This window comes from Delphinus delphis, chromosome 9, assembly GCF_949987515.2.
Source record: "Delphinus delphis chromosome 9, mDelDel1.2, whole genome shotgun sequence".
NCBI lineage: Eukaryota > Metazoa > Chordata > Mammalia > Artiodactyla > Delphinidae > Delphinus > Delphinus delphis.
In genome coordinates, this window is record NC_082691.1 from 56,597,211 (window position 1) to 56,624,525 (window position 27,315).

Genomic DNA, 27,315 nt, shown 5'->3' on the forward strand with positions numbered 1-27,315 from the left:
AAGAAAACAAATGGCACCTAATTAAACTCAAAAGCTTTTGCACAGCAAAGGAAACCATAAACAAAAGGAAAAGACAACGCCAGGATGGGAGAAAATATTTGCAAATGAAGCGACCAACAAGGGATTAATCTCCAAAATACACAAATAGCTCATACAACTCAACAACAAAACAATCCAATCAAAAAATAGGCACTAGAACTAAACAGACATTTCTCCAAAGACAGATGGCCAAAAAACACAAGAAAAGATGCTCAATATTGCTAATTATTAGAGAAATGCAAATCAAAACTACAATGAGGCATCACCTCACACCAGTCAGAATGGCCATCATCAAAAAATCTACAAAAATAAATTCTGAGAGGGTATGGAGCAAAGGGAACCCTCTTGCACTGTTGGTGGGAATGTAAATTGATACAGCCACTATGGAGAACAGTATGGCTGTTCCTTAGAAAACTAAAAATAGAACTACCATATGATCCAGCAATCGCACTTCTGGGCATACACCCAGAGAAAACCATAAATCAAAGAGATACATGCACTCCAATGTTCACTGCAGCACTACTTACAATAGCCAAGATGTGGAAGCAACCTAAATGCCCATCAACAGAGGAATGGATAAAGAAGATGTGGTACACATATACAATGCAATATAACTCAGCCATAAAAAATAATGAAATAATACCATTTGCAGCAACATGGATGGACCTAGAGATTGTCATACTGAGTCAAGTAAGTCACAGAACAAATATCGTATGATATTGCTTATATGTGGAATCTAGAAAGATTACAAAACTGAAATAGAGTTAGAGATGTAGAAAACAATCTTATGGTTACCAGGGGGAAAGAGGGGAGGGATAAACTGGGAGACTGGCATTAACATATACACACTACTATATATAAAATAGACAGCTAATAAGGACCTGCTGTATAGCACAGGGAACTCTACTCAGTACTCTGTAATGACCTATATGGGAAAAGAATTTAAAAGAGTGGATATATGTATAACTGAATCACTTTGCTGTACACCTGAAACTAACACAACATTGTAAATCAACTCTACTCCAATAAAAATGTTTAAAAAAGAATGAGGGTTCATTTTATGCTTCTATTTAATAATTTGTGTACAGGCTATGGAATGAGAATGTGGCTGAGCCTAGTACTTGCATGACATGTGAAAGGCATGGGTATTAGCACGTATTTTCAATTGCTGTGGACACTGATGACATCCATAAAGACAGGACGGCTGTCTAAAGACAAAGAAAACAAGCTTTCGTTTACTCACCCGACGACCCACCCACACTCCTAGTCATCCAGGATGCCCCTGGCTCGCTCCACCCTATGCACCAGGCACCGAGGTGGATAAGCGTGAACTGACCCCCAGGGAAAGCTCCCCAAGGACGAGGACCATGACCATTAACACAGCCTCAAATCCTGCCAACAGCCCTGTGGGGCCCCCCAACCATATTCTGGGAGTCCAAGACCCCAGCACCACTCTTCCTTTACCCATATGCACAGCCCCCCCCGAAGGCACTGCCAACCCCTTCACTCTTTGCAGCATCAGGCACTGCAAGGAGCCAGAGATTCAACAGGACCACAACCTAGGCCTTGACAGTAAGTGTGATATGAGTGGAAGAGGCGGACAGGTCACTGAATCCAGAGTGGCAGGTGTGGAGAAAGAAGCAGAAAAGGATTCTTGGACGAAGCAGTGTCTAAGTAGCCCCCAAAAGCCTGGTAGGAATTAGCTGGGCCAAGAGGCAGGGAGCACACTGCAGAGGCTCACGAGAAGCGAGAGTGGAGGGTTCCCAGGCGGTGGGTTAACGCTGGCTGTATCACTACGTTGGGAGGCGCTGGTGATGAGAAGCAAGGCTGGACACGACGTGCCTGGAAGGGCAGACTTTATCTTGGGACAAAGGGAGCCTCGGAAGGGTGTTTGAGCAGGTGAGTGAAGTGACCAAATGTGTATTTTTTTTTTTTTTTGCGGTACGCGGGCCCCTCACTGTTGTGGCCTCTCCTGTTGCGGAGCACAGGCTCCGGACACGCAGGCGCAGCGGCCATGGCTCACGGGCCCAGCCGCTCCGCGACACGTGGGATCCTCCCGGACCGGGACACGAACCCGTGTCCCCTGCATCGGCAGGCGGACCCTCAACCACTGCGCCACCAGGGAAGCCCTTAGTATTTATTTATTTATTTGTGTGTGTGTGTGTGTGTGGTACGCGGGCCTCACTGTTGTGACCTCTCCCGTTGCGGAGCACAGGCTCCGGACGCGCAGGCTCAGCGGCCATGGCTCACGGGCCCAGCCGCTCCGCGACACGTGGGATCCTCCCGGACCGGGACACGAACCCGTGTCCCCTGCATCGGCAGGCGGACCCTCAACCACTGCGCCACCAGGGAAGCCCTTAATATTTATTTATTTATTTGTGTGTGTGTGTGTGTGTGGTACGCGGGCCTCACTGTTGTGACCTCTCCCGTTGCGGAGCACAGGCTCCGGACGCGCAGGCTCAGCGGCCATGGCTCACGGGCCCAGCCGCTCCGCGGCATGTGGGATCCTCCCAGACCGGGGCACGAACCCGTGTCCCCTGCATCGGCAGGCGGACTCTCAACCACTGCGCCACCAGGGAAGCCCCAAATGTGTATTTTTAAATAATCACATCAGCTACACTGTTAGGATGGGAAAGATTCAAAGCAGAGGAGCCAATTAAGAGTCTGTGATGGGAACGAGGCGGGGGGTGTCAGTGTCGGCCTCTGGACCTGCAGAGAAATGCACAGACCCGGGAGGGTGGGAAGCACAGGTTCACGTCCACAGGTGCCCAATCAGAAGTTCGTGCTGAAAGGACACTGGTAAATGCCTAATTCTACAGAGCAAAGGCTAAAGTTCAAGACAATAACATGATGTTTCTGTTTGGCCATAAGAGGTGTGGGGGGGGATCTGTTGGCAAAGGGAGGGATCGTGGCTGAGCGAACCCCTCGTCAAGGACGGGCTCACAGATGCCTCCCCCAAGGGACACGGAGGGAGTGGCCTCCTCTCGAAGTTTCAGAAGACAGCCAGGATCCTCGTCAACTGTACTCCCACCCAGAAGGTGGGAGGAGAGATCGAGCAGCCTCTTAAGGGCCCTTCCAGCCCCTGTAGGGCTGTTTATGAAGCCGGATCAGAACGTTCTGCAGGAAGAGCAACAGAAAAGAGATGGGAAAAAGCAGCAGAACTGGCTTAAGAATCAGGCAGTGTGTCACACGAACAAGGGCCTGACCACCAAGCTGCACGGGCAGGGCAGGCAGCAGCAGGAGAGGGCAAAGGAAAGGGCTTCCTAGGCCAGGATGTGGGCAGAGAGCCAGAGGAACCCTGAGGACTCCCCAGGGCACCTCTGCTCAGCAGCACAAAGAGTTTATTGTCAAGACAGCAGAAGCAAGTCAAGATAGAAGGCTTGAAACTGAAATGCAAACAGGAGAGCCTCGCCAGGCAGGCTTTGTCTTTCCAACCCCATCTGAGAAAACAGACGCCCCCTGTGGGAGCGACAGGTGCCCTAACAGAGCTGCATGCAGGGCAGAGCACCTCCACCTCCTCGGAGAAACAGGGAGGGGCTCCCGGGGGCCCCAAAGCCTGGAATGGCAGCCCCAGCCTGGCCCCCAGCCGCCAAAGGGTCCTCAGAGCACTCATGGGCATCCTCGGTGCGGGCCAAGCTTCCAAAGAGCCTGACGAAAGCAACACCTCCACCACCAATCCATCTGGACAGGATAACCAAGGCCTCAGCAGCCTGGGCTGGAGTCACACATGCCCACGTGGTCACACAGCTTATCACACGCTGATGACAAAAGCTGGGGGGGCAACTTAATCATCTAATAGGCAGTTTGTTCAGTGGACGGATAGTCTTTCAAAGAGAAAGAATCATCATCGTGCCCAGGATGACACAAATTTGGAAGCTTAGACCTAAAGGATGCTTGCTGGTCGCGATTCTTGGTATTCCTGGTATCCCATGCGTCCTTGGCCCACCCCTAGACCAACTTCCTACAACTGGCACCTTCGCTTCTTGTCTCCCCCCCGAAACACAGGCTGCTCTACATGCGAAACGAAAGAGGGAGGGTCGGTGATTGCCCTTCACGTCCCTTACACATCCGCGGGCTTGTCCACTGTCCCATAGGACAGTCAGCATTCCGAGCGCCCACGGTTGTAGCTGAACGGTGGTACCTCGCGTGGCCGAGTGAGCAGAAGGCTGACTCCCGGAAGACACCCGCATCCCTGGCCTGGTCCCCGCCACCTGACAGAAAACAACTGGGGGAAGGGCAGGAGGCAGCCACAGACATGTATGGCCCGTCACGGCACCCTTTTACAATGTTCTCATCATGGAGAATCGAAAGTGCACAGGGACAGAGAGAGTAGTACAGGGAGCCTCCGCACACGCACCGACCGGCTGTGATGGCCTCCCCCACCTCTACCCACCACGCACACCTCACTCTCCACCATCGTGCTTGAAGCAAACCACAGACATATTTCCATTTCATCTGTGAAGAGTTCACTGTAAATCTCTAAAAACTAAGATGACGCTTTTCATAAGCATAACCACGACAATGTGATCACACCTTAAAAAGTTAATTTATGATGTTGCATATATTAATTCATGTCCCCAAAAAGCAGTCAGACACTTTCCTTGGGTTTGACACAACCTTTTCCTGGGAAGAGTGTGAGGGAAGAGCCGTGAGTATCTAAGACAAGCCACACCAACTGTAAAACCCTATTTTCTTCAAGTGATGCAGTGACCTCCCGGCTTTGAACACACTGCTGATCAGACAGCAAGGTCAAATGCAGCTCTGTGGGCTCCCTACAGGGGACGGGAGGTAAGATGATCACAACGATGACAGTATTATTAATAGCTAAGGTGAGTACTTAAGCCACCGCTCTACCGGGCACTTCACACAGCTCATCTACCCTGGTCCTCACCGCAGCCCTGTGAGGGAATGTCTTTCCCCTCCCAGACACGGGAAGCTGAGGCCCAGGCGGCTTCAGCAAGCTGCCTGAGACCTCACAGGACCCCGTGGCGCTGGGGCCGATGCCCAGTCCCTCCAACTGCAGAGCCCACGTTCTTCGCCCTGTGCCCCGTCGGTGAAGCACACCCCACACGGACATCTGGGCATCCCTCACCAACACCCTCCCACCGCGGTCCTCCGTCTCACTTGTCCTGAGACATCCCCAAACTCTTCCGATATCTCTTTCCTCTCAATCCCCAGAGCAGCGGGGGATCCTCTACAAGTGTGTGTCTCAGGGGAAGATGGGGTGTCCCTCCGCAATGGCTCAACCGCCTCCAGAGAGCTCTGAGCTGAGGCACACTCACCAAACTGGCCGTCTGCTCTCACATACAGCTCGATGACGCCGTAGGCGATGGTGGTGGGAGCCGGGATTTCCAGCACCACATTGCTGTCCTTGATGATGTTCCCATCCTCCGTCGCTGACACCTGTGGGCGAGGGCGCATGCTCCCACCTGTGTGCTCAGGCTCCCCCACGTTTCTCCTGCCCCCATGTGGCCAGCCTAGTGCCTGTGCACGAAGAGTGCCAGGGAAATGCCCATGGAATGGAGCAGAAAAAGGGACCAGCGGGCAGGGGCCAGGATTTAATCCTTGTCGGCCTCATGATGTCCTACATGTATTCCAAAGTCAATGGCCAACCTGGTGGCACAAAGGCGAGATCCCAGTTTGGGATACAATGAAGTTAGGTCTATGGTGCTGAATAAAGAAGACAAAAAACAAGATAACTTCCCATTTCCCTCGTGGAGGATTATGGAAACAACTCTGAAATCCTCAGAAAATCCTCAGTGGTAAGAGAGCCCGACTAGGAGAACCTAGCTGAGAGCAAGACCCCCCGAGCACATCCTCCTGGACCTCATGGATGGCACACGGTGCAGTCAGATAAAACCCGGGGAGAGGCACAAGGATGACAGAAGGGCGGGCAGGAAATGCCGAGTCAGGCACCAAAGCTCTCTCCTTCAAACCCTGTCACAAATATGACCCTTGCCCACCGTGGCCTGGGGAGGAAGGTGAGAAGCTATTCGTTGCCCAAATGCTGGAGATCAGAGACATCTTTAGCAACTTGATCCTGGTCACAGTGTGATACCAGCTGGCCTCCTGACTCCCAGGCAGGCTCCAGGCCTTTGGTGGGGGTCACCGTGGATAGGAATATCGGCAGGGCCAGCTGAAGCCATCTCCCATCAGGCCTCATCACTCTGTCCGGCCTGCCCACCCCAGGGAGAGTCCAGCCCCGGACCTGTATCTCCACCTGCGAAATACAACTTTTCTGGGTCCTCTAGTATAATTTGAAAGTTACCCCAAGAAGTAAATCTCTAAGAAAAGAATATCGGGCACCATGGCAAGCTGGAGGGGACACAGTCTGGGGCTGCAGCCTGCTGTGCCAGTTCGGTTCCACTGAAGCTCAGGGATCAGCTTGGTAAGCCTGTCTGTAACTTAATCCAGAAGCATCTGTGTATGTATATAAAGACATATGTACAGATCTTTACCTTCCCTAACTCAATCCGTTAGGGATTTAAGGCAGCTAAAGCAAAGGAATCATTTTGAGACCCTTGGCTCTGAGGGGCTCTAGGGGTCATCTGTGCGTCGACCTAGCCAATGCTCATTTGACCCATTTGCTTTTGGGAAAGCACCTGACCCAACCCTGCATGGCCCATCCAAGTGTCCTATCACCCCGGCCTTGGGTTTACTTCAGGAATGAGCACGGACCGGGAGGGTCCAGTGAGTGCTAGCCCTGAAGCACTGTTTCCACTGGGGATGAGGTGGGAAGAAAGCCAGGAGCTGCCTCCCCACAAGCTTATATGAGAGGGAATCTACCCCAGGGAAGGCAGCGCACAACCTTCTCTTGAGTCCTGGCCTGGATCCAGAGGTGACTGAAGCTAGATCACCCCAGATGTTTCAGTTACGTGAGCCGATAAATTCTCGTTTAAACCAATTTGAGTTGGATTTCTGTTAACTCACTACAGAAAGAACCCTGATGAATGAAGACCCCACCCGAAGAGGCCCCTGACCGAGGCCCCCGTGGCCTCTGACCCGGAACGTCCACCCGCTGGGAGTGCACCTGCACGGTCTTGGTCTGGATCCCCACCATGCCACCGCACTTCTCCTCGATCTGGACGTGCTCGGATATCACACACTTCCGCGTCGTCACTATCTTCTGTGTCAGGACACACAGGACCTCATTCTTCCTCTCCAGCACCTGCTGCAGCACTGAATTCTTCAGATTTATTGTTCTGAAAAAGAAAAACGCCCGTGAGTGGCCTCGTACCTCAGGGGAGACTGATGCAGTGTGAATTTTCGCCTCTCGCACAGCTGGCGGCTGAGGAGCAAACAGTTGACAAGCAGCATCGTTTATTTTCCGGTGATGAGAGAGGGGCCAGTACATCCGGAGAGGCAGAAAGCAAAGTCTCCCAAGGCCACGTCAGAGCTGCCAGGCCTCCGGAGAAAGGCTGGACACCGGGGGGAGGGGGGAGGCGCCTGTCAAACAGGAGCAAGAAAGAAACCCAGTGGGCGTGGCAGCTGCGGTCCATCCGCTCACACCGGGGACTCCACCCTGTCATTTAACCAGAGGCCGCGGGACCACAGACATCACAGGTGTGGGCAATAAATACAGGATTTCTCTGGGGGGAATGCTGACCAGTGCTTTTCACACAGGAGAGGGGAACAGGCTTGAAGCACGAACAGCAAGGAAAAAAACTGGACTTGAATTTAAAAGGTACTTTTTAATCTGTCTGTCCAGGAAGGACATGTAATCTCCTAGAAGGGATTTTACATCATTTTACAGATGGGGAAACTGAGGCCAGTTAGGCGTGGCCTGCCCAGGTCACCCAGCAGAGACTTGGGGCTCCCAGGTGGCTCCTCTGGGGAACTTCAAGAACAAGGTAAATTTCCATCTGCGGAAGATGATTCGTTGCTTAGAAGCAAACGATGAAGTGCGCTCTCTGGAGGTCCTCCTCCGTGCTGTTGCGTTCATGGAGTGAACAGGAAGAAAACCAAATGAGAGATAGTGTCAGCACAGGAACAATTACAGTGTTCATCCTGTGCTTTTTAAACAATCCCAGGTTAGTTACCTTGAAAGCTCACCACCACCCCCAACAGCGGTGGTCACCCCGCCCCGCAGGCAGACGCAGGTTCTCCAGGCTTCAGCAAGCGTCCCCACAACAGAGGCAAGTAGCTGGAAAGGTCCTGTCTCCATGTAAAAAGCTGCCTGGTGCGGAAACAACCTGTATCCAGAAGCAGATGAACAGATAGGCCAGCGTGGTCCATACACACAGTGGGACGTTATTCAACCACAGAATGGAATAAAGCTGACACGCACTACAACACAAACGAACCTTGAAGACATTATGTTGAGGGAAAGAAGCCAGACACAAAAGGACAAATATTGGATGATTTTACTTATATGAAATAACTAGACTAGGCAAATTTAGAGCCACAGAAAGTAGATTTGAGGTTACCAGGAGCTGAGGGAGAGAGTGTGTGGGGTTCTTGCTTGACGGCTACAGAGTTTCTGTTTAGGCTGATAAAAAAGTTCTAGAAATGGATAGTGCTGATGGCTGCATGACAGTGCGAGTGTACTTAATGCCACTGAACTGTACACCTAAGAAGGGTTAAAATGGCAAATTTTACATTTTATCACAATAAAAAAAAAGTAAAGACAGGAAAGACTGTCCGATCTCAGTAGTGGTCAAAGAAATGCAAATTATAACAATGTTTCACACATATTAAATGTCATAAAGACAAATTGACAACAACAATGAAATTTGGCTACAAACTTAAAGAAATGTGTACATGGGAAACCCAGAGGATAGTACACGTGTGATCGGGAAGGGTTTCTAAAACGAAATCTCCAGGTTCAGGGAAATCTTCCTACAGCTAAAGCATGCATGGGAAACCCAGAGGATGGTACACCGTGTGATCGGGAAGGGTTTCTATAACGCACCTCATTTTTCATCTCCTGGTGCTCGGGTTCGCCATTCCAGCCGCTTTACTAACAATCTCCCACCTTAGGAGAATCAGCACCTTTAACCTCCTGTTTCGTACAGTTTGCAATTTGTCCGGAGGATGAACGGGAAGAGGGGGAACCGATGAGAGACTAGCTGTAGGTGATGGACGGGCACATGTCACTCTAATTTCCAGTCAGGAAGAAGAACTAACCAAAGGCTCAGCCTGCCCCCCGGAACCAGAGTAGGGCCTGAAGCAATCCTGCAGTTTTGCGGCCAGCTCCCAGAGGGTTGGACCCAAAAGAACACATCTGGAGGCGAGGGCAGGGGAGTACACACTGAATGCAGGAGAAGAGCGCCCCTTCCTCACCCAGCGGAACTGCTGCTCCCCCCACCCCGTTCTCCCACGAGATCACCCACCTCCCACGTGCCCGCAGCTCTGTGCAACACAGACATCTGCAGTCAACGTGCAGGTGGGTCCCAGCTTCATCTCCTCCTCGCTGGGTCACTGCCTCTCGTCTCTGAGCCTCAGTCTGCACATCTGTAAAGTAAGGGCTGACTACGAGGCTTACCTGCAGTGACCCACACTGCACCCGTCTGAAAATGTTTCTTTCCTTCCACTATTGGCAGGGAGGCCAAATCAAGCTCCCTCCCCAGGCTGGCCAAAGATACGGCCACAGTTTTCAGGGGAGCCTTCAGCCGGGGAGCAGACCCTCCAAGCAGCTAAGAAAACAGCTACCCGGATACAGGCCAGGAGTTCCTGGGGGAGGAAAGCAGGCAGGAGCTGCCGGAGGCAACAGGTGGGGATGCACTAGGAAGTGTGGCTCCACGCCCGACACAGCTGCGGGTCCACAGGGACCAGGCTGTGGGCCAGGGACGCCAGCGGGAACAGAGGTTCCTCTTCTGAGGTACCTGAAAGCTCCCAGGCCCAGCCCTAATGAAGCAGGCTCCTTCCCAGTGTGAAGCTTTAATTTCCATTCTCTTTACTTCTAAGGCTTGGAAAGCCAAATGCAAACCAGACAGAAGAAACCCAGAGAAGACTTTTAAAACTCTAACAACATCCAAAAGGAGGGAAGCAGTTTTCTTTCCCAATACATAATGCAGCCCCCAGGACCCCTCCCATAGAGACAAGGGGAGGGCATGCTTTCCGAGCAGACCCCCATCCCAAACTCATTCATTTCACTCCACAGATAACTGGGTCCTATTATGTTCTGGGCCAAATGCTGGAGATTCTCAGTGAGAAAGACCAAGGGGATCACTGTTGCCACGACCCTCCTGTGTAATAGCCCTTGATCATAACATGTCCTAGAGGAATAGGGCTTCAAATGGAGTTCGGATAAGGCTCTTCAAAAAGTAATGTGCGTCATGACAGAGCAGGGGCAAGTCAGCTCTTAACCTGTCTTCCGTGGAGAAATTATGAAACTACAAGGGCCCCAGGGGATGACTAGTTCTGAGGTAGAAAACCAGTTTCATCTTGAATACCACCTCTGATGGATCCATCAATGATCGCTGCCTAGCTACTGGGAAAGGATTCTAAGACTGGGTCTAGGCCAGGAGGCAGTGAGCAGCGAGAAAGCCATGACTGACTCGCAACGTCTGCACAGGCCTGGGAGGGGACGAGGTCCTGATCACTAGGATCTAATCCAGTGTCTGTGCTCAGAAAGGGAGACTGCGGCCCTCAGAGGTCACAGACTGGCCTGAATCCCATGGCACACATCTTCTGACTCTCAGGCCAGTGATCTTTCCACTACACTGCTCTAAAAACTGACGGCAAGAGGCTAGGGTACAAAGGCACTCTGAAGAAACCGTGCAAGATTGCAGGGGGTTTGTTCCACCGTCTCTCCAGGAACAGAGATTGGGACATTATAAAGAGCCCAAAGATGGTGGCCAGCCTGATATTGCAAAAGTATTCAGCAAGAATTACCAACCCACAGAAATGTAGCTATGTACTGACGATTAAGGCTTTAGCAATTTCGGTATTTCTCCTAAAGGGTTTTGATTTATCGGCTAACACTAAAGGAGAAGTGTGCTCGCAGACCAGCTGTACAGTGGAAAGATTAGAAAGGCTGTGGAGATTAGGTCCATGCACGTTGCTTGTAAACTTGGCTTTGCTCTTCTGACACTTCATTAAGCAGCAAAGTCTGCTTCTCTTTTGATAGCCAGCCTCCTCCAGTCTAGAGACCTGGCAAAACACCCCACCAAGGCCGTGACTAGAGTTTAATCTCGGTAACCGCCTCCTCAAACCCTGAAGCACGTGCCTCTGCTTCTTCCATTGCCTGCTGATCCCCCCGGGGGACAGTCCTTGCCCCGTCAGAGTCTGTGCGCTCTCAGAGTGGGCCGGGGAAGGGCGAGCACTTCCGCCATGTCCGTTTTGTTCCTGCAGGCACCGCGCTGAGAACCAGGGGCCTGGAGGGCTCTGACACCCCCTGAGTGTGATGAACCACTAGCTGCCTCCCCCGATTTTGTTCAGGTTTGGGAGCCTGGTACAAGGGCGTGGAAGGGGTAGCTCAGACCCACAGATGAGTCTTGGCCCTTCCTGGTAACTCTGCTGTTCTTATCAGGGATTGGGTAGGATGGGCCATCCGTGGCAATTCTGGCCATGGAGACTTGAGGAGAAGTCTGTTGGGGGTTCCTGGAAGGCTCTTTCTCTCTCTTAAAAAGAGGCACAAGGAATAGACTACTTTTCTGCCTCTGGGTTTCCTCTGGAATGCAGTCATTTGGGCACCAAAAGGAGAACTGGGCAGCTGGGACAAGAAATGCATGGAGACTACCACAAAGGGGTTCCACGGGGCCACTGAATTAACCAGCCACCGGGAACCTCAGGTGAAGGTGACTCACCCTACCTGGGGAGGTTTTCTTATGTGAGGTAATAACAGATTTTCTTTGCAACTAAAGACACTCTAACTGGTCCATGAAGTTAATGTCACCTTTATTTTACAGAGGGACAGAAGCAGACAAAGCTCGTAAGCCAGTGACCCAAAGGCGCACAGCTGACCAGGGCCAGAAGGAGAACGCAGCTGAGCCTATCCAACCCCGAAGCCCTATCTATGTCTTTCCATCTTCCGTCTCCCTCCTTGACTTCCTCTGGGCCCTGTACACAGAAGGTGTTTCATGTGTACCCGAGAACGAACAAGCAGCCTCTCTGCTCAACCCTCCTGGGAAAGCTCCCCAGAGACTAGCAGCGGATCCTCTTGGAAACCCAAGCAGCCACCACCGGCTGGCTCCTTCCCGCCAACAAAGTCTCCATTTCAACCATAAAAGGAACTTCCCGCACACCCACCAGAGACGATTGACCTGGAGCCGGAGCCAGGGCCAGGAAGTCTCTAGAAACTTGAGCTGCTCTGCCCTGGGGCTCCACTTCCACATGGTGAGGAAAACCCTGCTCTGTGTCACAGGCTGTGGCTTCAGGACTGTAAACTGCCTGAAAAAAATCAAAATCAGGGCACAATGCTAACCACACATTATTAGCAAAGGGACGGGGTCACCTCACCTCTGTGCACACTGCCGTCTATTCAATACCTTATCTCACTCACTCACAACCAGGGAGAGAAAGGAGAAAAAGGACTAAGCCATTACAGACTTTCAGGTGGAGTAACTAATTCACTGCCACCTGCAGATGCAGCAGGTCTGAGAGATGAAAAAGCTGAATGAGGCTGATGCAGGGAGTTGAGCTCACGCGGGAGCCTGTGGGCCAGGTTTTGCCTTTCAAGCTCTGGCATCCACAGCTGGATGGAAAAATCTCGTGTTTTGTGGACCTGGGCTTCCACCTCAAGTCCAGGCAAATTAATTCTCCTCTGCATCTCAGATGCAAAATAAAGATGAACCAAGTATTCTTCCAACCCAATGGTGCTGACTGTACTGCACACACCATGTGGGTGCAAAGGTGAGCAAAAGAGGATGTTCCAGGAGGGACGCAGACACGGAATCAGGCAGTTATGACAAGCGTTACCCCACAACGGGGTCGGTGCCCCCGTAGGGAAACCGTGGGGTGACAGGGCTGCTGAAGGAAATGACAGCACATCTGAGTTGCCAGCCAGGTGACGCAGAGGGACGGAGTCTGCGTGTGGACTCTACGTGCTTGTGCGGATGGGAGCGACGGAGCCTTCAGACAGGGCTAGGAGGTGAGAGAGAGCCTGGGGCGTTGACGCCCGGGATTGAAATACGTTCAGGCGACTGGACTGGGGTGTGTGAGGGGAGGAGGGCGTGGATGTCATCCCAGGACAGTGAAGAGCACAGAAGGGCACACGCCAGGCAGGGACACAACCCGATGGGCTGCCGTGCGGAGAATCAAGTGAGTGCAGAGGGACCAGCCGGGAGACTCCCGGCACATCCAGGTGAGAGACGGTGGAAACCTGCACCAGGGCACTGGTTGTGAGGCTGGGGCACTGGGAACAGGCAGGACAGATATTCAAGAGGCAGAATCAACTAGCAGGAGACTAGGTATGGGAGGGAAAGGAGGGAATGAGCCCCGTCTGATGCTCAGATTTCTGGCTGAGATAACTGGACTTAATGCTGCAGCAACCGGCACCTCAGAGGGAGTCGGGCAGCAAAGCGGGTATAGAGAGACGAGAAGTTCAGTGATGGGCGTCAGACATGACATGAAAGCCCTGGTGGAATAAACATCTGCTCGCCTGAACTCTAACTCCTGACTCATTCCAGCCAACACGGTTTTGTATCAATGCATCACATCTTGTCAATTTTAAAACACGCATTTTTTTCACATCTCTGAAATCAGGATGTTTTTCAAATGACATGGTTTAGTTGGCAGCGTTCTTTCTTAGTGGTACATAAAATAGTGGTGCTCCTTACGATGGATGAAATCTTGGATTTGATGAAATAATGTCTATCAACCTTAGAAGAAAATAGTACGTGAATGTCTCTCCTTAGGACTTAAATCCTACCTAGTTCCAAAAAGGTCTGAAGTAGCCTTTCACAATAAAGCTCGGAGGACAGGATGATTTCTGTAAAAAGACAAAAACTACTCCTGGGATCGAATATTGGGAAGAATGCTCAGAAGGCCCTCTCTCCCACAGGAGGGGTTCAGCTCAGATAAAAACAACAGAAGGTCAAGCAGCCTTTCAGAAGCTCCCAATCCTAAGAACTAAAACCCAAACCAGGAGACAGAATAATCTAGTGGAAAAATTTTAAAAGCAGCAATAAGCTGACTGACTTTCAGACATCACAGAGATGGGTACGGCCTGGGGGTCTCAGGAAAGACATCTTTTAAAAAGAGTGGACTTGGTGGGGCCTTGAGAGCTTCACTGTTGCTCTTCCCCAAAAGAATATGATGGGAGACAGGGCCCATTAATATGTTACTGATATGGCTCAAGAGCTCTTACATCTCGATTCAAGAACTGAACAAGCATCTCCTGTGACAAACGAAACACTCCGAGAGAACAGCCTACGTGCTTTCCAGACTTTGCTGAGGCACAGCACATGTCTGGGTCCACTCTCGTTTGGGGAGAAGCCAGGCTGCTGCCACATGCAAGAACCAGAGCCTCTCTGACACACTGAACGTAGTGAGTCCTTCCATGGCGGGTTTCACGATGCAGACCACACACGGCTGCCTGCCTCCCCTCCACAGACGAGCGAAACAAGGGCTCCAAGACGTCAGCATCAGAAACCCCACGGGCTTCACTTAATTTCTCTTCTGAAACTGCCTCTCCCGCCCCATCACCAAACGCTAAGTTACCCCTTACCTTCCCACAGCTCTGACCTTTCCCAGCTTCTGTAACCAGGCTCTACTGGGGGCTAGTCAGAATAGCAATAATTATGGAAGTGTTCACGCTAATTGCTATAATTTTTGAGCACCTGCCATGTGCCATGCTTTGTTTATATGCCCTCATTTAATTCTCACATAAACTCCTTGGAAACAAGAATCCCATTTTAGTAACAAAATCCTGGGCGGTGAAGGCAGAAAAAGATGGTTCCTATGTCTTGGTTTAAAAAAAAATAGATCTTTTTTAAGCCAGGAGTTGGGGGGTGGTTTATTAGTGTTTGTTATATACTTCTATGTTTCCACAACAAATTTTTTTCATTAAAAAAAATATAAGCCTGAAGTTTACTAGTCAGCCTAAAAATACCACCAACACTAACACCAAGAGAAGAGCAGGAAAAGGTGCTGATTGACACTGATACCCCCAGACCCTGAGATGCCTTCATCTGGTTTATTCTGACTACTTAAAGGCTGCCCCTGGGGGGAAACAAAGAAATAAGAGAATAAGCAAAAGACCAAGATTCAGGAAACTCTTGTTCTCCAAGTACATGTGGCCAGAGGTCTTTAAATTGTTAGGCACAAAATCTATTAAAAATAATGGTGTCACTGGTCAGAATGGCCATCCTCAAAAAATCTACAAACAATAAATGCTGGAGAGGGTGTGGAGAAAAGGGAACCCTCTTGCACTATTGGTGGGAATGTAAATTGGTACAGCCACTATGGAGAACAGTAGGGAGGTTCCTTAAAAAACTAAAAATAGAACTCCCATATGACCCAGCAATCCCACTCCTGGGCATATACCCTGAGAAAACCATAAGTCAAAAAGAGTCATGTACCACAATGTTCACTGCAGCTCTATTTACAATAGCCAGGACATGGAAGCAACCTAAGTGTCCATCAACAGATGAATGGATAAAGAAGATGTGGCACATATATACAATGGAATATTACTCAGCCATAAAAGGAAATGAAATGGAGTTATTTGTAATGAGGTGGATGGACCTAGAGTCTGTCATACAGAGTGAAGTAAGTCAGAAAGAGAAAAACAAATACCGTAGGTTAACACATACATATGGAATCTAAAAAAAAAAAAAAAAAATGTCATGAAGAACCTAGGGATAAGACAGGAATAAAGACGCAGACCTACTAGAGAATGGACCTGAGAACACGGGGAGGGGGAAGGGTAAGCTGGGACAAAGTGAGAGAGTGGCATGGACATATATACGCTACCAAATGTCAAACTAACAGCTAGTAGGAAGCAGCCGCATAGCACAGGGAGATCAGCTCAGTGCTCTGTGACCACCTAGAGGCGTGGGATAGGGAGGGTGGGAGGGAGGGAGATGCAAGAGGGAAGAGATGTGGGGACATATGTATAACTGATTCACTTTGTTATAAAGCAGAAACTAACAAACCACTGTAAAGCAATTATACTCCAATAAAGATAGATAAATAAATAACAAAAAGAGTCATGTACCAATGTTCATTGCAGCACTATTTACAATAGCCAGGACATGGAAGCAACCTAAGTGTCCATCAACAGGTGAAAGGATAAAGAAGATGGGGCACATACGTACAATGGCATATTACTCAGCCATAAAAAGAAACGAAACTGAGTTATCTGTAGTGAGGTGGATGGACCTAGAGTCTGTCATACAGAGTGAAGTCAGTCAGAAAGAGAAAAACAAATACCATATGCTAACACATATATATGGAATTTTTAAAAAAATGGTTCTGATGAACCTAGGGTCAAGACAAGAATAAAGACACAGACAGAGATGGACTTGAGGACACAGGGAGGGGGAAGGGTAAGCTGGGGCAAAGTGAAAGAGTAGCATTGACATATATACACTACCAAATGTAAAATAGATAGCTAGTGGGAAGCAGCTGCACGACACAGGGAGATCAGCTCAGTGCTTTGCAACCACGTACGGGGGTGGGATAAGAAGGGTGGAGGGAGATGCAAGTGGGAGGGGATATGGGGATATGCATATGCATATAGCTGATTCACTTTGTTATAAAGCAGAAACTAACACAACACTGTAAAGCAATTATACTCCAATATAGATGTTAAAAAAATAAAAATAATGGTGTCATAGAAGGATGTGAGCACACCTCCTCTCATGAAAACACTAAAATCACAACTAACTGCTGAACAACCATCGACAAAAAACCACTGGAACCTACCAAAAAAGATATCCTACATCAAAAAGACAAAGAAGCCACAACAAGACAGTAAGGGAGGCATAACTGCGATAAAATCAAATCTCACAGCCCCTGGTTGGGCGATCCACAAACTGGAAAATAATTATATTGCAGAGGTTCTCCCAAAGGAGTGGAAGTTCTGAGCCTCACATCAGGCTCCCCAGCCGGGGGGTCTGGCATTGGGAGGAGGAGCCCCCAGAGCATCTAGCTTTGAAGGCCAGAGGGGTTTAATCGCAGGAATTCCACATGACTGGGGAAAAGAACAACTCCACTCTTGGAGGGTGCACACAAGATCTTGTGTGCACCAGGACCCAGGGGAAAAAGCAGGGACCTCATAGGAGCCTAGGCTAGATCTACCTGCTGGTACTGGATGGTCTCCTGCAGAGGTGGGGGGCAGTTCTGGCTCACTGCAGGCACAAAGGCACTGGTGGTGGTAGTTCTGGGAAGCACTCATTGGCGTGAGCCCTCCTGGAGGTGGCCATTTTCTCACCAAGACCTAGCCCCACCCAACAGCCTACTGGGATGCCTCAGGCCAACCAACCAACAGGGGAGGAACACAGCCCCACCCATCAGCAGACAGGCTGCCTAAAGTCTTCCTGAGCCCACAGGTGCCCACTAAACACACCCCTTGAAACAGCCCTGCCCACCTGAGAGACAAGACCCAGTTCCGCCCACCAGTGGGCAGGAATCAGTCCCTCCCATCAGAAAGCCTGCACAAGCCTCTTAGACCAGCCTTATCCACCAGCGGGCAGACGGCAGAAGCAAGAAGCACTACAACCCTGCAGACTGCGGAACAGAAACCTCAATCACAGAAAGTTAGACAAAATGAGATGGCAGAGGAATATGTCCCAGGGGAAGGAAAAAGATAAAACCCCAGAGGAACAGCTGCAATCTACCCGAAAAAGAATTCAGAGTAATGACAGTAAAGATGATCCAAGATCTTGGAAAAAGAATGGAGGTACCAACCAAGAAGATACAAGAAATGTTTAAAAAAGAACTAGAAGATCTAGTGAACAAACAGAGATGAATAATACAATAACTGAAACGAAAAATACACTAGAAGGAATCAATAGCAAAATAAATGAGGCAGAAGAATGGATAAGTAAGCTGGAAGACAGAATGGTGGAAATCACTGCTGCAGAACAGAATAAAGAAAAAAGAATGAAAAGAAATGAAGACAGGGACTTCACTCGTGGTCCAGTGGTTGACTCTACACTCCCAATGCAGAGGGCCTGGGTTTGAGCCCTGGTCAGGGAACTAGCAATGAAGATCCTGCATGCAGCAGATAAGACCCAGCACAGCCAAATAAACAAACAATTTTTTTTAAAGAAAAGAAATGAAGACAATCTAAGAGACCTCTGGGACAACATCAAATGCACCAACATTCACATTATTGGGGTCTCAGAAGAAGAGAGAGAGAAAGGGCCTAAGAAAATATTTGAAGAGATACTGGCTGAAAACTTCCATAACATGGGAAAGAAAACAGTCCAAGTCCAGGAAGCGCAAGATCCCAGGCAATATAAACCCAGGAATGAAAATGCCGAGACACATAGTAATCAGATGCGTTGCCCAGGACGAGGCAAGTTGGGCTCCAAGCGCAGGGCCGGAGTGGCCTCCCCAGAGTCCTTTGCACGGCACCTGGCGACAAAATGGCTGCCCGAGGGAGATGGGTGGAGCCTCCGGGCCAGGAGGCACCAGGCCCCACAGGCGGCAGTGGCAGCGAGAGCCGATGGGCTGAGTCAGGGCCCAGGATGTCACCCAAGAGTGGGGATGATGAAGTGTCGGGCAGAGGTTTGAGCCCAGTGTCGGACGGTGCGAACTCGTTCACCAACAGCAGCAGCTTCCTGGAGCTGTTCAAGTGAAAGACTGAAGAGGAGCAGCGGCAGTGGCGGGAGGAGCCGCCCCCAGGCCCACAGCGACCCGACCAGCCAGCCACCGCCGCCACCATGAGTCCTGGGGATCTGAAGAGGAAGGGCAGCCCAGGCCCCACGCTCAGCTTCATGGGCAAGCGCACAGGTGGGAACAAACTAGCCCTGAAGACAGGAACAGCAGCCAAGAAGAAGACGGAGAATGAGGTACTAACAAGTAAAGGTGACGCGTGGGCCAAGTACATGGCAGAGGTGAAAAATTACAAAGCCCCACCAGTGCAGAGATGATGATGAAACTCGGCCCCTGATGAAATGACCCCCCCTCCCTGCCTGGCCAAGGCCTGGGACTCTCTGCGATGTACGTAACTAGTTAATGCAGCAGCAGCAGCACAGCAGCCTTTTTCCCCCAAGGACTTATATACAGAAAGAAACCGAGATGCTTCCCACAGCTGTGGATGGTTTTCCAGGACTCTTTTTTACCTTGAGCACTTGCCTCCTAAGACTTCATAGAACAGTGGTCTACTGTCCCCTCTCTTCCCATCTCCTCCCTCTTTCTGATTCTTTCTCTCTTCCTCTTCTCACCCTCCCCTCCCTTTAGCCATAACTTCTGGGAAGTAAAGAACTTGACTTAGTGCTGGTAAAAAAAAAAAAAGAGAGAGAGAGAGATACATAGTAATCAAACTGACAAAAATTAAAGACAAAGAGAAAATATTAAAAGAAACAAGGGAAAGGCAACAAATAACATACAAGGGAATTCCCATAAGGTTATCAGCTCATTTTTCAGCACAAACTCTGCAGGCAAGAAGGGAGTGGTACGATATATTCAAAGTGATGAAAGGGAAGAAACTACAGCCAAGAAGACTCTACCCAGCAAAGCTCTCATTCAGATTTGATGGAGAAATCAAAAGCTTTACAGACAAGCAAAAGCTAAGAGAATTCAGCACCACCAAACCAGCTTTACAACAAATGCTAGAGGAACTTCTCTGGGCAGGAAACACAAGAGAAGGAAAAGACCTACAATAACAAACCCAAAACAATTAAGAAAATGGTCATAGGAACATACATATCGATAATTACCTTAAACGTGAATGGATTAAATGCTCCAACCAAAAGACACAGGCTTGCTGAATGGATACAAAAACAAGACCCATATATATGCTGTCTACAAGAGACCCACTTCAGACCTAGGGACACATACAGACTGAAAGTGAGGGGATGGAAAAAGAGATTCCATGCAAATGGAAATCAAAAGAAAGCTGGAGCAGCAATTCTCATATCAGACAAAACAGACTTCAAAATAAAGACTATTACAAGACACAAAGAAGGACACTACGTAATGATCAAGGGATCAACCCAAGAAGAAGATATAACAATTGTAAATATATATGAACCCAACATAGGAGCACCTCAATACATAAGCCAAATGCTAACAGCCATAAAAGGGGAAATCAACAGGTGTTAAAGTGAGGGACTTTAACACTTACACCAATGGACAGATCATCCAGACAGAAGATCAATCAGGAAACAGGCCTTAAATGACACATTACACCAGATGGACTTAACTGATATTTATAGAGCATTCCATCCAAAATCAGCAGTATACACTTTCTTCTCAAGTACACATGGAACATTCTCCAGGACAGATCACATCTTGGGCCACAAATCAAGCTTCGGTAAATTTAAGATAACTGAAATCAGATCAAGCTCTTTTCTGACCATAACACTATGAGACTAGATATCAATTACAGGAAAAAAACTGTGAAAAATATAAACACATGGAGGCTAAACAATGTTACTGAACAACCAAAGAGGAAATCAAAAAATACCTAGAGACAAATGACAACGAAAGCACATCGATCCAAAACGGATGGGATGCAGCAAAAGTAGTCCTAAGAGGGAAGTTCATAGCAGTACAATCTTACCTCAGGAAACAAGAAAAATAAAAAATAAACAACCTAAACTTACACCTAAAGCAACTACACAAAGAAGAACAAACAAAACCCAAAGTTAGTAGAAGGAAAGAAATCAGAAAGATCAAAGCATAAACAAATGAAATAGAGACAAAGAAAACAATACAAAAGATCAATGAAACTAAAAGCCGGTTCTTTGAAAAGATAAATAAAATTGATAAACCTTTAGCCAGACTCATCAAGAAAATAAAAAAGAGAGGGCTCAATTCAGTAAAATTAGAAATGAAAAAGGAGGGACTTCCCTGGTGGCACCATGGTTAAGAATCCACCTGCCAATGCAGGGAACAAGGGTTCGATCCCTGATCCAGGAAGATCCCACATGCCGCGGAGCAACCAAGCCCATGCATCACAACTACTGAGCCTGTGCTCTAGAGCCCATGAGCCACAACTATTGAGCCCGTGTGCCACAACTACTGAAGCCCATGCACCCTAGAGCCTGTGAGCCACAACTACTGAGCCCACACACTGCAACAACTGATGCCTGCATGCTCCAGGGCCTGCATGCTGCAACTACCGAAGTCCGTGTTCCTAGAGCCCATGTTATGCAACAAGAGAAGCCACCACAATGAGAAACCCACACACCACAACAAAGAGTAGCCCCCGCTTGCCACAACTAGAGAAAGCCAGTGGGCAGCAACAAAGACCCAAAGCAGCCAAAACAAAACAAAAAAAGAAATGATAAAGGTTCTCCTTTATCATCACAGCATGCACCACAGAAATACAAAGGATCATAAGAGACTACTACAAGCAACTATACGCCAATAAAATGGACAACCGAGAAGAAATGGAAAATTCTTAGAAAAGCAAAACCTTCCAAGACTGAAATAGGAAGAAATACAAAATATGAACAGATAAATTACAAGTACTGAAACTGAAACTGTGATTTAAAAACTTCCAACAAACAAAAGTCCAGGACCAGATGGCTTCACAGGTGAATTCTATCAAACATTTAGAGAAGAGTTAACACCTATCTTTCTGAAACGCTTCCAAAAAATTGTAGAGGAAGGAACATGCCCAGGCTCATTCTATGAGGCCAGCATCACCCTAATACCAAAATAAAAGCTACCACACAAAAAGATAATTACAGAACAATATCACTAATGAGCACAGACTAAAAAATTCTCAAAATACTAGCAAGCCAAATCCAACAATACATTAAAAGGATCATACGCCATGATCAAGTGGGATTTATCCTAGGGATGCAAGGATTCTTCAATATATGCAAATGAATCAATGTGATACACCATATTAACAAATTAAAGAATAAAAACCACATGATCATCTCAATGGATACAGAAAAAGCTTTTGACAAAATTCAACACCCATTTACAATAAAAACCTCCAGAAAGTGGGTATAGAGGGAACCTAGCTTGACATAATAAAGGCCATATATGACAAACCCACAGCAAAGATCACTCTCAATGGTGAAGAGCTGAAAGCTTTCTCTAAGATCAGGAACAAGACAAGGATGTCCACTCTCACCACTTCTATTCAATAAAGTTTTGGAAGTCCTAGTCACAGCAATCAGAGAAGAAAAATAAATAAAAGGAATCCAAACTGGAAAGGAAGAAGTAAAACTGTCACTGTTTGCAGATGACGTGATGCTATACACAGAAAATCCTAAAGATGCTACCAGAAAACTAGTAGAGCTCATCAATGAATTCAGTAAAGTTGCAGGATACAAAATTAATGTACAGAAATCTGTTGTACTTGTATCACTAATACTGAAAGATCAGAAAAAGAAATTAAGGAAACAATCTCACTGACCGTCACATCAAAAAGAATAAAATACCTAGGAATAAATTTACCTAAGGAGGCAAAAGACCTGTGCTCAGAAAACTATAAGACACCAATAAAAGAAATCAAAGATGACATTTGAAAAGATATACCATGTTCTTGGACTGGAAGAATCAATATTGTCAAAATGACTATACCACCCAAGGCAATCTACAGATTCAATGCAAGCCCCATCAAATTACCAATGGCATTTTTCACAGAACTAGAACAAAAAGTTTTAAAATTTGTATGGAGACACAAAAGACCCCGAATAGCCAAAGCAATCTTGAGAAAGAAAAACAGAGCTGGAGGAATCAGGCTCCCTGACTTCAGACTATAGTATAACGATACAGTCATCAAAACAGTATGGTACTGGCACAAAAACAGAAATATAGATCAATGGAACAGGACAGAAAGTCCAGAGATAAACCCATGCACCTATGGTCAACTAATCCATGATAAAGGAGGCAAGAACATACAATGGAAAAAAAGACAGTCTCTGCAATAAGCGATGCTGAGAAAACTGGACAACTACATGTAAAAGAATGCAATTAGAACACTCCTTAACACCATACACAAAAATAAACTCAAGGGCTTCCCTGGTGGCACAGTGGTTGAGAGTCCACCTGTCGATGCAGGGGACACGGGTTTGTGCCCTGGTCCGGGAAGATCCCACATGCCGCGGAGCAGCTGGGCCCGTGAGCCATGGCCACCAAGCCTGCACGTCCAGAGCCTGTGCTCCGCAACAGGAGAGCCCAAACAGTGAGATGCCCGCATACCGCAGAAATAAATAAATAAAATTTTAAAATAAACTCAAAATGGATTAAAGACCTAAATGTAAGGCTGAATGCTATAAAACTCTTAGAGGGAAACATAGGCAGAACACTCTGACATAAATCACATCAATATCTTTTTTGATCCGTCTCCTACAGTAATGGAAATAAACACAAAAATAAACAAATGGGACCTAATTAAACTCAAAAGCTTTTGCACAGCAAAGGAATCTATAAACAAAATGAAAATACAACCCTCAGAATGGGAGAAAATATTTGCAAATGAAGCGACTGACAAGGGATTAATCTCCAAAATACACAAACAGCTCATGCAGTTCAACATTAAAAAAACAACACAATAAAAAAATGGGGAGAAGACCTAAATAGACCTTTCTCCAAAGAAGACATACAGATGGCGAAGAGGCACATGAAAAGATGCTCAACGTCACTAATTATTAAAGAAATTCAAATTAAAACTACAAAGAGGTACCACCTCACAACAGTCTCAATAGCCATCATCAAAAAGACTACAAAAAATAAATGCTGGAGCGGGTGTGGAGAAAAGAGAACCCTCTGGGCTTCCCTGGTGGCGCAGTGGTTGAGAGTCCGCCTGCTGATGCAGGGGATGCGGGTTTGTGCCCCAGTCCAGGAGGATCCCACGTGCCACGGAGCGGCTGGGCCCGTGCGCCATGGCCACTGAGCCTGCGCGTCTGGAGCCTGTGCTCCGCAACGGGAGAGATCACAACAGTGAGAGGCCCGCGTACCGCAAAAAAAAAAAAAAAAAAGATTAAAAGAGAACCCTCCTACACTATTGGTGGGAAGGTAAATTGGTAAAACCACTGTGGAGAACAGTATGGAGGCTCCTTAAAAACTAAAAGTAGAACTACTATACGATCCAGCAATCCATTCCTGGGCACATATCCAGAGAAAGCCATAATTCGAAAAGATATATGCACCCCAATGTTCATTGCAGCACTACTGGCGATAGCCAAGACATGGAAGCAACCTAAATGTCCATCAACAGAGGAATGGATAAAGAAGATGTGGTGTATATATATATATATATATATAAATATATATATGCACACACATATACATACACACACATACACATAATGGAATATTACTCAGCCATAAAAAAGAACAAAATAATGCCATTTACAGCAACATGGATGCAACTAGAGATTATCATACTAAGTAAAGTAAGTCAGAGAAAGACAAGTATATGATATTGCTTATATACGGAAGCCAGAAATAATGATACAAATGAACTTATTTACAAAACAGAAACAGACTCACAGACTTAGAAAACAAACTTATGGTCACCAAAGAGGAAGGGGGCGGGGGATAAACTGGGAGTTCAGGATTGACATATACATACCACTATATTTAAAATAGATAATCAACAAGGACCACTGTATAGCAAAGGGAACTCTACTCAATATTCTGTAATAACCTAAATGGAAAAGAATTTGAAAAAGAATAGATTTTTGTCTATATATAAGTGAATCATTTTGTTGTACACCTGAAACTAACACAACATTGTAAATCCACTATACTCCAATACAAAATAAAAATTTTTTAAAAGACGGTGCCAGCACTGAATTGAGCGCAAAGGTAAACAGAATCATTTCAAACTATCTGCTGGGGACTTCCCTGGTGGCACAGTGGTTGAGAGTCCGCCTGCCAATGCAGGGGACATGGGTTTGAGCCCTGGTCTGGGAAGATCCCACATGCCACGGAGCAACTAAGCCCATGCGCCACAACTACCGAGCCTGCGAGCCCCAACTACTGAGCCCACCGGCCACAACTACTGAAGCCCGTGCACCTAGAGTCCATGCTCTGCAACAAGAGAAGACACCACAATGAGAAGCCCGTGCACCGCAACAAACAGTAGCCCCCGCTCACCGCAACTGGAGAAAGCCCACGTGCAGCAACAAACACCCAACACAGCCAAAAATAAATAAATAAAATAAATACATTAAAAAAAAAAAGACAAAACATCTGCTGGCCACAGGGAAAGATATCAAGTAGAAAAGACCAGTTCCAACTTTGCTGCATGGTTTTTTTTTTTTCAAGAAAGAGACAGGTCCCCAAATCCCTCCCCTCAAAATACTCCTAAATAAAGAGTTGACGGCACACTGAAACTTCACTCAGGAGAGCTACTGCGGTAACTTTTGAGGTCACATGTGGGCCATAACCAACAGGAGCATTTAACATTTTTTCTTGTGTGTAAAACTTGTACAATTTGTAAATATTTAGATATAGTAAGACTTTGCGGGGGTAATTTTAAAATACTTTAAATAATTATGAAGGTTCATCATTGCCATACCATTGCTTGCATGATATATTAGTTTCATATAATTTTTAAGTTAGAATTCTTAATGAAGAACCGAACTTCTAATTATCATGTATTCATAGAAAAATGGAATCTTTTCTTTACCACAATTTGCCTTACAATGAACCAAAGAATGAAAGTGGGATCTGCCTGTACCACAACCCCCGCCCTTAACCCCTGAACAGTGAGGAAAGCACAAAATGGCACCGTCTCTGGAAATCAGCTGAAACCAAGGCCCTGAACTCAAGGGGGAGGAACTGATGTGCGCACTCGGAGTCCACTCACTTCTACATTTAGCCCAGAGAAAACCCTCAAAGATCCTCTAGTCCAACTATTCCACCTAAACCTGGCAGGGACAGAAGCGACCTACCATGTCTGCAGAAGTTATTTTCCATGCGTAAACTTCCTCAGACACTAGGAGGTTAGGAGCAATAATCAGTGGCAGAGATGGGGAGGGTATGGCGGTTATAAAAGCATTGACAAATGGCAGCTGACAGTGGAAGACAAGGTGGAAAAACTAAAGAGTTTGTCTCAGAATAATACTGGATCTAAGGGATAAAACATGAACCTGAGTCATTATGGAAAGGTCTGAGCCTGTTTTCCATCAAGAGTGTTTTAAGATAAACATAGAGCTCTCATTCAAAGGGGTCATGTCCAGGTATCTGGAAAGTTAAGCCCTGTGGTCCCATGGATTGCCTTCATGCTCAACAATGCTACATAACTGTTGTATATGAACGTGCCTGTTTTTTCAAGGACAGATGAAGTTTGTTTTTGAGATGTGCACATGTCTCACTGACAATAAAACAAATACTCTGAATTCCAAGGGCTAAAATAACTTGTATACAGGTGACAACTTATCTAAATGACCTGAAATAAAAATGATGGCAGATAAGCCCTCGAGAAAGACAGTACTTAAGCATTACCAATCACCACCCCCAAGGCTACACACGTGTCAAACAGCCAGCCTTATCAATCTGATGATGTTGTGGGAGTCCAAAAACAGGTAGACCATGTAGATTAGAATTTATTATTCCAGGGTGAAGTAACAAGAATGTTAGCTTTACATGATCTCCATCCTATGGTCAAGTCTTCCTCCTCTTCTCTCCCCTGTTGCTCAACTTTACCTCTTAGCAACAAAACAAGGAAGCAGTGACTCTGTGATAAGATACCTCTTCCATTTCTAGACTTTAAATTTGTTCTTTACCATGTTCCTGGTGTTGCCCCTACCCCTCTTCCCCTACCCAGGCCATCCTTTCCCAATCACCTGTAGAAAGAACAGAATGTCCAAACTCTCCCCAAGTGATCTCATGCCCTCGTGTGGGCACCTCCAGGTGGGCAGACCAGCTATTCACATGTGCTTGTTCAGGACAGTGCCTGGAACACTGTACACCCCCTAGGTACCCTCACTGGGGACCCAGATTCATGCCTCTGCCTTTATATCTCCTGCTATAATTTTAACTATTTTTATCTCAGCCAATTCCTTTGCTTCACAGTCACTTCAAGAATCACGTAGAGGAAAGAACAGGAGTTTTGGAGCCAGAAAATCCTGGGATGAATCCCAGCTGCAGCACCCAAATTGAGTTCCGAGACTGAGAACAAGTCACTTCCTTCCCTGAGCCTTAAATCCTCAAACCTAAAAAGAGACGGCTGTGCAGAGTAAATGAGATGACGTCTATAAAGTGCTTGGCACACAGGAGGTACTCAGCACATGCATATCTCCT

General features: G+C 47.3%; 1 protein-coding gene and 1 pseudogene across 2 annotated transcripts in view; one reads left to right on the plus strand and one right to left on the minus strand.

The window, feature by feature from the left end:
• Positions 1 to 27,315, minus strand: part of GSDME (gasdermin E) — a 94,978-nt gene that overhangs the window by 50,003 nt on the left and 17,660 nt on the right. For both annotated transcript variants that reach the window (XM_060020619.1, XM_060020618.1), the window contains exons 3-4: positions 7,070 to 7,241; positions 5,322 to 5,442 (exon numbers count right to left, since the gene is read on the minus strand). In XM_060020619.1, coding sequence (XP_059876602.1) covers positions 5,322 to 5,442; positions 7,070 to 7,241 — 293 coding nt within the window. The remainder of the gene's footprint in view (positions 1 to 5,321; positions 5,443 to 7,069; positions 7,242 to 27,315) is intronic.
• Positions 18,519 to 19,053, plus strand: LOC132430664 (telomerase RNA component interacting RNase pseudogene; annotated as a pseudogene).